Source organism: Phascolarctos cinereus, unplaced genomic scaffold, assembly GCF_003287225.1.
Source record: "Phascolarctos cinereus isolate Bilbo 61053 unplaced genomic scaffold, phaCin_HiC Scaffold_5;HRSCAF=322, whole genome shotgun sequence".
NCBI lineage: Eukaryota > Metazoa > Chordata > Mammalia > Diprotodontia > Phascolarctidae > Phascolarctos > Phascolarctos cinereus.
Window position 1 is genome coordinate 377,042,029 of NW_027555958.1, and position 11,691 is coordinate 377,053,719.

Sequence of the window (11,691 nt, forward strand, 5' to 3'; positions counted from 1 at the left end):
TTATGGATTAACCCAAGCAGGAGATGGAGAATTACAATGGGTCTCTGTAACTATCCCCTAATCCAAAATCCTTAAGGGCATATAGTCAAATGCCTTTACCCACCTCCATTCCTAAACCAGTTGGAGATGAGTCCTAAAAACGAACAGTGTTAAACCCTGAATAGTCAGTTCACTGGCATTTCTGAGCTAAAGAAACCAAAACCCAGAGAAGTTCTCTGACAATACCAAAGTGACTCAGCAGCAGAGCCAGGAATAGTGCGTAGGTCTCCTGACTCCTAGTATACGGGGGTGTCTAAATCAGTGTCTGTCTGTCTGTTTCTCTCTAGGTTTGTCAAGGGAAAGCTCCTTAGATAGCTACAGTAGGTACATCTAGAAACATAGTAGTTTTGTCTCCACACTCTATATATATATCCTAGAGATTGCTCTCTGGTATCTATATTTACTCCAGGCGAGTGGGTGTATGAACAGCACTAAAAAATGGGTTATTAAGTAACTGGCTTCCCTGCCTGGACTCACTAAGACTCAATCGCCTGCCCATCCCAGCCAGCCACTGGAAATTTATTGTACCTATTAATTACAACCATTAACTACAGCTGGCAAAATTTTTATAAGGAGGACCCTAGTGATTCTGTCTTCCCTGCAGCAAATTAACTGGGAGAGGCTGGGAGGGCAGGAATCATATAGGCACCATGGGCCCCACTATGGGTGACTTTTGATTGGTGAAGTTCCTTCCTAACCCTCTGTTCGTCTGCCTAAAGAAGCATGAGGGTTTTTTTTTTTCCTCCAAAAGGAAAACAGACAAGGGCAAACCTGAACTTCTGGACTTAAAGAGGGCTCTGACATCAGCCCAGCCCCTGGGACCACTTCTGTAGTTAATCCAGTTTGAACCAGCTTCCAGATACTAACATCCAGTAGACTCAGTGGGGCTTTGAGGGGTGATACTTGGAGGGATTGGCTCCAGCCTGTGTTATGAAACAAGGAAGTGGGGGTGATAATGGTTAACTATAGCTTTCTGGAAAGGCAGGATGGCATAGTAATAGGCAGTGCTGAACCTGGAGTCAAAAAATTCGGGCTTTTTATCTCATCTCTGAGGCTAGTTCTCACACTCAATCTCTGAGCCTGTTTCCTCGTATGTAAAATGCAACAATACTTACAAAGTCTAACTCACTGGGCAGTTGTGAACATCAAACAAGATCATAGCTTAGCTCTGGAAGAAACCTTAGAGATTGATCGATTGATCAAACAATAAATATTTATTAAGCATATACTATGTGCCGGGCACTGTGCTAAATGCTGGGGACACAAAAAAAGGCAAAAGATTGTCCCTGCATTCAAGGAGCTTACAGTCTAATAGGGAAAACAAACAACGATATACTAGATAAGTTACATACGGGGCATATAGGAAATAATTAACAGAGGAGAAATCACTGGAATTAAAAGGGGTTAGGGAAGACTTTCTGTAGAAGGTAGGGTTTTAGGAAGCCAGGACTTAAAGGAAGCCAGGGAGGTCAGCAGTCAGAGTGGAGGCCGGAAAGGGTGTTCTAGGCATGAAGGACAGCCAGAGAAAGTGCCTAGAGCCAAAAGATAGAGAGCATCTGGTGCAGCTCTCTCAAATAAAATTTTGACTCATCTAAGATCATATAGATACCAAACGGCCGATCCAGAATTGTGGAAGATCCTTTGACTCCATACCTGGAACTCTTTTCCCACTACTTCACAATATATGTCAGAAGACAGTGTGGTGTGAGTGGAAAGAGCTTTAGAGTTGGAGTCAGGGAGGCCTGAGTTCAAAGTCCACCCCTTAGAAACTTACTAAATTGTGTTACTTGCCAGTCACTTAAACTCTCTGAGCCTCAGTTTCCTCATCTGCAAAATGGAGACAATAATAGCACCTCCCTCACAGGGTTATTGTGAAGTTTGTGCAAAGTTCTTTGCTAATCTTAAAGTGCTATTATAAATGTTAGCTATTATTATCCAGAGTGCTTTGCAAACTTTAAGTTGCTGCATAAATGTCAGGCTATTTTTCTCTCCCATTTCCTCTGAAGAAGTGTAAGCTAGACACCTCAGGAAAATTCTCCAAGATTCCCCCTTCTATCTACCCATGCATAGCACCTCCCTCTTGTGAGCACCACAGCCCTAGGCCTGGCAGACCATTGTAGAGGAAGCCTGGCTGGAATATCTTTCTGCTCTTCCTGTATTATGGCTTAGGTAGAGGAGGGATAGAAAACTACACTGGTAGAATCACAAAATGGCCAAGGCCTAAGGAAGAAGTCCTGTTAAGTCGGTTCACAGAGCCATTTATTAGGTCTGGGAAAAAGTGACATTCCTAAAGTGAGCAGGCTGAAATCTGATGGCTCTTCATCCATCACTGGGACTGAGATAAGCACAAGAATTTTCTAGCTTTTTGTGTTGAGGACCCTTTAGGTGGAGAAACTTGCCCAACCAGAGGCAAACCTAAATGAAGTCACACTTCCCATTCTGCTGAGAGCTGATCACTCCTTTGCTGCTGAGGAAAGAGACCTCTGTCTTAGTCATTTTTGTCTGGTCCACAGCATGGGGCCTTGGTAGGTAATCAGCAAATACTTGTTTGAATGGACAAATGTTCTTCCAGGTTTATAGTGGATGAACAGGAGATGGTGGAGAATTCTCTCAAAAAGTATTTTTTTTTACTAGCTAGAATTGTTGAAATTGGTGGGGAAGGGAGGTGAGAAACCAAAACTCACTTCCAAGTGTCTTAGCAGTATTTACACAAACCAATTACTCACTTCTGGGCCCCTGAATATCATTTAACTTTTTTGTCTTTGTAATCCAAGGAACAATAACAATTCCCATGTATATAGCACTTTCAGGTTTGTGAAATACTTTCTTCACAACAGAAGCAAAAATAGAAGCAACCATTATCCTTGTTTTACAGAGAGGGAAACTAAGACTGAGGGATTGTAACTTGCCTATGGCCACATAAGAGCTAGTAGAAATTGGAGGGAGGGACTCAAACCTAGGACTTCTGACTTGCCTAATGCCATGCACTAAACCAAGTTGCAAAAAGAAGCAGGCAGGAATATACCCCCTAGCTTGTGTAGGTCTTTGCAAGGCAAAATTAATTTTCTGTCAACTTATTTCTCCATTTCCCAACCACAGGTGTGTGTATCAGTGAGCTGGGAGAAGGAGACAGGGGTCTTTCTCTTGGCCAACCTGGATTTATTCTGGTTCTAACTGGAAACTAATATTTGCTGGCCTCAGTCCTCTAGTTTTGCAGTTAGCACCTGCAAACAGACCAGAAGACTCAGGTTTCAAAGACATTCCCTCACTCCTTCCTTTGTTTGGTCTGAGAGGCAAGAAAGAACCAGCTGAAGTCCAGCTGCCTTCATCTCAGGATGGCAGGGGTGGCCCAACCAGTAGGCTTCTAGGAACATTAACCCCAGGCTGCATTGTGTCTTCCTGTCCTTCTTCCATTCCTCCTTCCCCCTACTTCCCTGCAGATCTCCTCCAGTGAATGGCCCTGAGCCAGGAATAGGGAATGCCCCAGTTCACCTTTGCCTGCTTCTGTGGACTCCATGGCTTCTGCAAAATGAAGAGGAAGAAAGAGGATACCCACAGGCATCGGGAGACAGCAGTGTGAGTGGAAACAGGGACTGTACCACTTGACTGGTCAGGTTACCCTCTTGTCCCATCCTGAGGGACTACTTCACCTGGCACCTTTTCAGATTCCAGATGTAAGGCTCCAAGCTGGGGGTTGGGGCCTTAAAGTAGAAGACATAGTTTGTGCCCTCCACATGTTTTACATCCCCATGCCTCATCTTATCTAGCCCTGAATGGGTGTTGGGACTGTTCTGGATGCAGAATGGGGGTGTTTGGGATGGTCCCAGGTGATCTGAGGAGAAGTAGATGCTTAACCCAGAGACAAAGCCAGGGGGTCCTTTTCTGTTAAAGCTGATTCAAAACCTAAAAATCAACTCAACTGTCTCCCCCTCCCCTGCTTCCACCTCTCCTCTGTACCCTCCAATCCTCCAGCCCATACCCAGGAACCTCCCTGCTTGGGGGAGGTGGGCAAAGGCAGGATGAAGCCAACTGAAACTTGGGAACCTCTGTCAGACTATCAAGAGACAAGACTTCACAGCACATGGAACACTTACTCTACCCCAAGAATAAGAGTTCATTGGAGGCAATCCATTCAGATCGAATGAAGAACATGCAGCCATGGGCTGGGACAATTATAGCAAAATTAAGAAGGTGGGGAGATGGGCGACCAATTTCTTTTTGATTAGGAACATGGAACTGTCCCTTATTTGGATTGGGGAGGTTGGAAAGGAGGCGATGTGTTCTTTGGTGGGCTCTGGTTTTCCAAGACCTAGTATGGAAATGGAGGCTTAGGATTTTGGGGAGTAGTTTCTAAGGGCCGATAAGAGGGTAGTGGAAAGGGATTGGCCCATTCTTCTTTTGGAATAATCTATTCCAGGTCCTCCTGTTTTAGGCTCCACTGGAGGTTAGAGTAGTCGAAGGTGGGATGAAGGAGTCAAGGAGCTTCAGGTGGAGAATCTCTGGCAGAGGGGGAGGTCTGTCCTTACTCTCAAGATGGACTCCATTTCTTTAGGGTTCTTTTTCTCTTCTCATCTTCTGTTGATAATTTGGCTTCTCTCTGGAAGGTAGGAGTTTCTTTTTCCAGCTGAGCCAATCAGTGCCATCATCTACTTCCACAATTTCCATGCTTCCAGGGCAAGGAGAGTGATCTAAGCAATCCTGCCTTTCCACTGAGCCCTTCTCCCCTCAGGTGACTATCTAGCAGGGGTTGGCTGTGGGCCCCTCTTGCTTCATAACCTCATCTGCTTACCTTTCCCCATTTTTCTTAAAGCCATAGGAAAATGCCTAAATGCTGTGCCTTTGGGAGGAGATCTGGGGAGTGAGGAGGGCCTCAAGATACATAGCTATTTTTTTTTACTTCCTTCCCTTGCCCTTCCAGGGCTTACTATCTACCCTCCTTTCCCAGAATGCAGGAGGCAAAGGAGGAAATAGACTTCTGTCACTGTGCTTAAGACACCTTTCTAGATGCTAGAGGGAATGAAAGGAAGGAAAGAGAGAAGGAAGGAAAGGAGGTAGGGAGGGAAAGAAACAAGGAAGGAGTGAAGGGGAAACAAGCAATATAGATATAGATAGATATACAGAAAGATCTTGCTTTTGAAAGAATGCTATTTCTCACTACAGGAAATAGCCATGAAACAACCTTAAAAAACAAGTCCCTTAGTATCCAACGGGAAAAGACACATCCGCTTATGAAGAAAAAGGGTAATTCAGTCAAAGGTAGCCAAAAGCATTTCTGTGATTTCCCATCCCTTGGGGGCAGGCCAATCCCTTGGAGGTTCTTGAATAACAGGGAGCAGAGAGAGAGCTCCTGTGCCAGACCCTTAAAAGCTCTGGGTGAGAGAAGTAAGTAGGGGCAAATCCTAAATCATCTGCCTTTACCAGGTCTGAGCACTCACCCTTCAGGGGCATTTAGAGGAAATACTTGGATTGTTTTCATGGGCCCTAGATTGTCTTTGTGGAAGTGGGGCATTTCCTAAAACATCCTATATCTCCAAAACCTGCAATACACCCCAATTTAAACCCAAAGAGTTTAAACAGAGGCTGCTTCCCAAAGAAAAGAGCAAGAAGCCGTATTTAAAGGCTAGTAAAAAGACAAACTTCAGAGTTCTTTCTGACTCTTGGATGGCAAAGAAGCTCTGAATATGGATGGGAACATTGGGGAGGTAGGAAAGTAAAACTTTCATCACACCCTGAATCCAGAGATAGGTGTTGCGTGTGTAGTTACTTTCGATGTTCTCATGAGTATATTATCTTACCCCCCCAAACACATAATTCACATCTTGTTAATTACTTGGGCTTCAGGAGAATGCCAGCAGGAGTTAAAAGGTACTTATTTTATCCACAAGGCAGATTTGAAATACATACACTGTTGTCTCTTGAGTCCTAAAGCAGGGATGGAGGGAGCAGAGGTTCCCTAAGGTCAATAGTATTTCTGAGACAAGTCCTAGCTGGCAGTTATAGAAAGTAGTATAGTTCTTTAGCTGCCAAGCCTGAAGAGAAGCATCTACCAGTTCTGTCCCTTTTTCTAAGCTGGGGTGAGAGTAATAAGAGGGAAGATTCAAAGGCCAGTGTGGACTTGCTCTTGCCGCTGAAGTTTAAATGAGAATGAGCCACATGCAGCCTCTTAGGTTGGTCTGCCGACCTAAGAGAACACTTTTCAGTGGCTCCTCTGGGCCCTAGTTTCCCTCCAATGAAAATAGGGGGACCACTCTCCTCCTTCCTTTACTAGGAAAATGGTAGAGATGAATGTACAATTCTCCCTTGGGAGAACTGAAGGAGATAGGATTAGAAGAGCAAAGGCATAAGTGGTCCATGAAGATGATAAGAATTTTATTCTGTTATCACCCTCAGAGATTTCTCTTCTAACTGTTCTTTCGGGAGATGGTATCCCCGGCCAACTTGACACCTGCTCTGTCTCTCACTTATTCCTAGTAAGTGAGGTGGAACTGTTTTACCCTTCCCTGCTTGAATCACTACCCTGAGTCAAGGTCACCCTGCAGTTATGGTCTCCATATTAATGTTTGTACTCTGTTCTAGATTGATTCCATGTCTAGAGCCAGGGTCAAGGGGGCCATGTGGTAAGAGTAAATTTTCTAAGGAAAATCAAACCTAGATTCCATTCCATTGACTCATTGTGTGAGTGGAGGGGATTCTCTTAGTCTCCCTGTGCCTTGGTTTCCCTATATGTAAGAAAGGGAAAGAATCAACTCTGCACATTTCCCCCTTCGCCGTCCCCCTCCCTGCTTTCAGCAGGAGTGTGATTAGGACTTTTAAGTAGTTGGAATTCTTAGAATCTGATTGCTGTCCAGGGTCCTGGCTCAGGGAACAGAAGGGCAAAGGGACCTTTGGAGATCCCTAGCCTGTCTCTGGTTGAATTTCCTTGTATTTATGATGTATCTATCTTCTTTTCCAACTTTCTAGGGAAAGGATTTCTGAATGTAGAAGGTGGGCATGGGGAGAAGATAGATATATATATATACACACATATATATATACATATACATATATATATATATATATTTTATATGTATAATACACACACACAATATTTAATGCAATAATTTAGTCAGCTGAAATATGAAGATAAAAATTTAGCCATGTTTAGTTCCACGTTTTCCCTGTGCTTTACCCATAGTGAGTGCTGTTCAGTGCTACTTTGGCACAGTGGGTTTGTGAAAAGCAAATTATATTGGCATCTCTAAAAACATGACAGGGGGTAAGGACACGCAGAACTGGTGCTCCTGTCCCTAGAATGCCTCCAAGAAGATCCATGCTCTATGTTGTCCTACCAGTCCTTTCTTGCTGTAGACAAGCCCTTAGCTTTCTAGCTCTTACATCCTGTTTAGACTACCTTCTCTCCTTTTCTCCATTTCTTCATCTCTCTGTCTCTCTCTGTCTCTGTCTCTCATACACACACATGTTCATATATGACACATTCACATGCATGGGTACTCTGCTCTCTCCACCCTACCACCATCCCTCTCCAGACACATTCTTTGACATATTTTAGGCTTTTTACTGAAATTGCTTAAAAAGATGAAGAAAGAATCATTCATGCCTTTTCCTCTGCCCCAGTCTGAGTAAACTACTAGCAAACTATTGAGGTTCATTTACATGATTACTAGTGAATCCCTACCCAAGGTGGTTGCACAAATTTATCCCGATTTCTGGAATGGGTAATATGAAAGCTGAGAACCTGCCCCCTCTACTGACTAAACATGCATTTTGCACATGGAATTCAGTGATACCAATAATGGGGTTACAGTGAGGTAAGGGTGGGAGAGTAGAAGTAGGAGAGACTGGAATGACATTACATGGACTTGTAATCAAAACACCTAAATTTCTAAGCCAGTGCCATTCCTGACTCTTCTGTGGGGCCTCAGGCAAGTCAAATCTCTGTTTAAGTCTCAGTTTTCCCCATCTATAGGATGGGGGGAATTATTCTCATTCCCTCCCTTACAAGGCAAGAGTTGTAGGTTTGAATCTGATCAGATTGTTCAAAATGGTCTGAATTTAGAGAAAATTATTTCATAGGCTGTAATTGGATTTAGAACAAGATGGGACCTTAAAAAGCATCTAGTCTAAACCCCTCATTTTACACGTAGAGAGGATAACCAAAATGAGTCAGATAGTTTTGTGGGAAGCTCACAAGAACCTAGTTCACAGAAACTCAGAATTAGGGGATTTGGACCATATAAGTGATGTATAGGTGAAGAAAATGAGTAACTTGCCACATAGGCAATAAGTCATAGACTTATGGAGATGGAAGGAACCTTTGAGGTCATTTAGTCTAACCACCTCATTTTACAGTTGAAGAAACTGAGACCAAAGTAGTTAAGTGACTTGCCCATGGTCATGCAGGTAGTAAGTAGCAGAGCAAGGATTTGAACCCAGGTGTTCTGACTCTACAATGCTTTTTCCACTATAACAATAGAATCCACCCCAATTCATAACCCTGCAAATGGCCACTTAAAGCCTTCTCCTCAAGTGGGTTAAGTGCATTCGTCCATGAGGTCTTAATATTCATTGTAGAAGTAGCTATTTTTATAGCAGAATATGTATCAATTCACAGGTAAGGTAATTAACTTGATGTGACTGATCCAAGAAATAGTCTCTTGGGCCATGGAGCACAGGTTAGTCATAGCTGTCATTTCTTTGCCTCCTTAAACTCTCCCTCCCCTAACCTTGGGAAAGGAAAAAGTAAAAAAATAAAATAAAATGTAATAACCTACTGCTTGTTGAGGATCCAGGACTAGGGCTTTGATCTTTTGAAGGGAATTCTGTCTTCGACCATCTGTTGGAGGATGCTACCTATATCTAGGCCCTCTCCTCTAAACTGCTTTTTCATTCTCTGAATTTTAGGAGGTAGAGCTTTGGAATATGAGGAATAGAGATAGACTCTCCTGTGAAGTATAGAATTGCAGCCCTGGGCTTGTGATATCAGAAAGGCACTGGGTAGCAAATAGTGGGGCATGAGGTAAGAGACTTCACCCGGGTTACCTTCCCCAGCAGGGTCTGTGAAGGTTTGGCTAGAGATAAGGAAGCCTAATTAGCCCTAATGCTTGTTTTCTGGATAAGGATAATCTTAATATTCCTATATAATATTCCCTCAGGAAGAATTTTCTATTTTGCAAAACCCTTTAGCTCTGTGGGTTTTCTCAGTCTTCCCAGCAGGGTACCTGGCCACTCCCTGCCCCCTTTTGAGGCAATCCCCTCTGTGCCCAGCCACTTCTTATATTATATCTAAGATTCAAAGTGGAGGGGGCAGGGCGAGAAAAAGAGGCATAAGGAAATAGTTGTCAGAGGGAGATGGCTGGACCCGGGCGAAATCCTCAGGACTCTCCCAGCCTCTGTCACCATGGCAACGCAGTTATTTTTAGCCAGTTACTCATGATGCTGGGAGCACTGACTCTCTCTGCTCCAGAGAGGCCAGACTGGCCTCTGCCCTCATCCTTCTGTGTTGTCCCTCCCTTCAGAGACCTGAGGTGGAGGAGCCAAATGGAGGGAGAGGAGGCCTGCCAGGTGACCTCCCAGCTGGGCATCCCTCTTAACCAGAACGAAGTTCTAAGGGCTTTCAGCCCCCATGCCTTTGGTTTTGTGTCTGTCTTAGGAACCTAGTTCCTAAGTGATGAAATGTCCTCATCCTCTCTCTAGGTGGTTGCCCCAGAGGAAAACAGCTGTTATTCTGGGAGAGTTATCACTCAGAGCAGTGAATCTGAGGAATCTTTTCCCTGGTGGTTAAACAAACAGATTCTGAGGGAGTTCCTTGCCAGCCCTGTGGAATACATTGTCTGTGTCCCGAAAGGATATAAAGAAACTAATTTGGATAATTAATGGTCAAGTAGGTTGTTAATAAAAACACATCTGATAGCCCTTCAGAATTAAAAACAGGTAACAAGGAGGTCTTCTGGCTTTCTTATACCCAGGATTAAGATTGTGATCACCTTTGGGGTTAAAAAATGGAATCATAGGTTCTTCTCCTTCACCAGAATCATCAGGCTTCCATTTCCCCTCCCTTCTCAGGGGCCTGAAGCCTAACTAGGGTCCTGAGAGACTTACTGGGAAAGTTTTCTGGAGGTGTTTTTTCTCCTCTCATTCACACCCTCACCCCCTTCATCCCTTCCTAGACCCCATCCTTGTCCACCTTCCCCTACCCCCTCTTCTAGAATGGCAGGGAACCCTTAGGGAGACAATGGTGCTACTAATTGCCCTCATTATTTGTTCCAATACTAGTCAGCAGCTCTTGAACCCAGCACATGGAGCTGGGGTGAGAATTCTTTTATGCAAATCATCCAAAATCCTGAAGTTTCTGTGAAGCCACAGCCTCAGAGACAGATCTAGTTCCCGAGCCAATAAAGTAGCAAACTGGGTCTGTCTCCTGCACTGAAGTCGTCTTCTACCAAGCTGCTTCCTCGATTATTCATTTTCCTGGGGTAGCAGGGACCCATTTACTTGACATATAATTGGTTTCCTTCTGGCTCAAGTTGCCCCTTTCCTGAACCTATGCACCTGGAGTAAGCACTTTTCTCATTCACACTGAAAAGCATGCCTGTAAATGCTGCTCTGTTAATTGCTGTAATAAATGGACTTTATTATATTCCTTTGCAGTAAACGGATTATGGTGTCATTGTGGATGGGGCCTTCATGTTTATTACACAGGGCGACCCATTGCAGCAGGAGGAGCAAAATCTTGGTTGCTGCCAGTGCTGTTGGGGAAGAGAGGGGGGAAAAGAGAATCTGAAGGATCTAAAAGGTAGTTGAATTGAAGCCCTGGGTAAGGTGTCAAGAGACCTGCCCTCTGTGTGGCCTAGGAGGCCTTCCCTTCTACCAGCTCCACCTTCTCTTCTCTTTGATTGGAGGAGAATCAATCTTTTCATCTCTTTTCTTCAGAGAGAGGAGCAGCTGGAAGGAATTGACTGCTCTGGGGAAGAAAGACATTTTATGGGGCATGGTTGCATGTAATAATGAAAGATCCTTTATTTTCTTTAAAAAAAAAAAAAGAAGAGAAAAGAAAATACTCTAGGCTAAGGTGTTCCAGGTATGAATAGCACAAGGGGACAAAAATGGAGATTTTTAGGTGCAGAGTTAAAAAGAATTTTTAAAAATGAAGGATGCTTTTAATTGAAAAGAGATTCACTTATGGAAATGATTGTTGATACATCAAAATAAATTCATAAAAATTTTTTTAAAAAAAAGAAAAGAGATTCATAGAAAGTAAATCAGAGACTTCTTGGGAAAATATGGGGTAAAGAACTGACTACAATCTGTGTTAAAGACCCTGAGAGGAGACAAGGAACCCGGGCTACACACACACACACACACCCCTCCTTCTCCTATTCCAGCTTCCATCACTGCCCCAGGAAGAAGATAATAGCATTTGAAATGTCAAATACGGGCAAGTCTTGGTTGAGATTAAGCAAAGAATACTCTTGAGATGGTGGCTTCACAGCCCCATTCCCCACCTCAGTCATCACAGTCTACTTTATGTAGCCATGTTTCCTCTCCTTTCATCACAGGCTACCCATGAACCTGGTGGCCGGCACAAGCCAACTCAATCCATCCACATCCCCAGCCCCTTCTCCCTGAATAAGTGGTGAGAAGAACAGAGACAGA

At 43.8% G+C, this 11,691-nt stretch overlaps 1 protein-coding gene across 1 annotated transcript; it reads left to right on the forward strand.

Moving 5' to 3' along the window:
* The first annotated feature begins 3,484 nt into the window (after positions 1-3,484).
* Positions 3,485-11,155, forward strand: BLACAT1 (BLACAT1 overlapping LEMD1 locus). The gene has a single exon (XM_078156376.1). It carries the CDS (start codon positions 3,518-3,520, stop codon positions 3,617-3,619), a length of 102 nt encoding a protein of 33 aa, XP_078012502.1. The 5' UTR covers positions 3,485-3,517; the 3' UTR covers positions 3,620-11,155.
* The last annotated feature ends 536 nt before the right edge of the window (positions 11,156-11,691 follow it).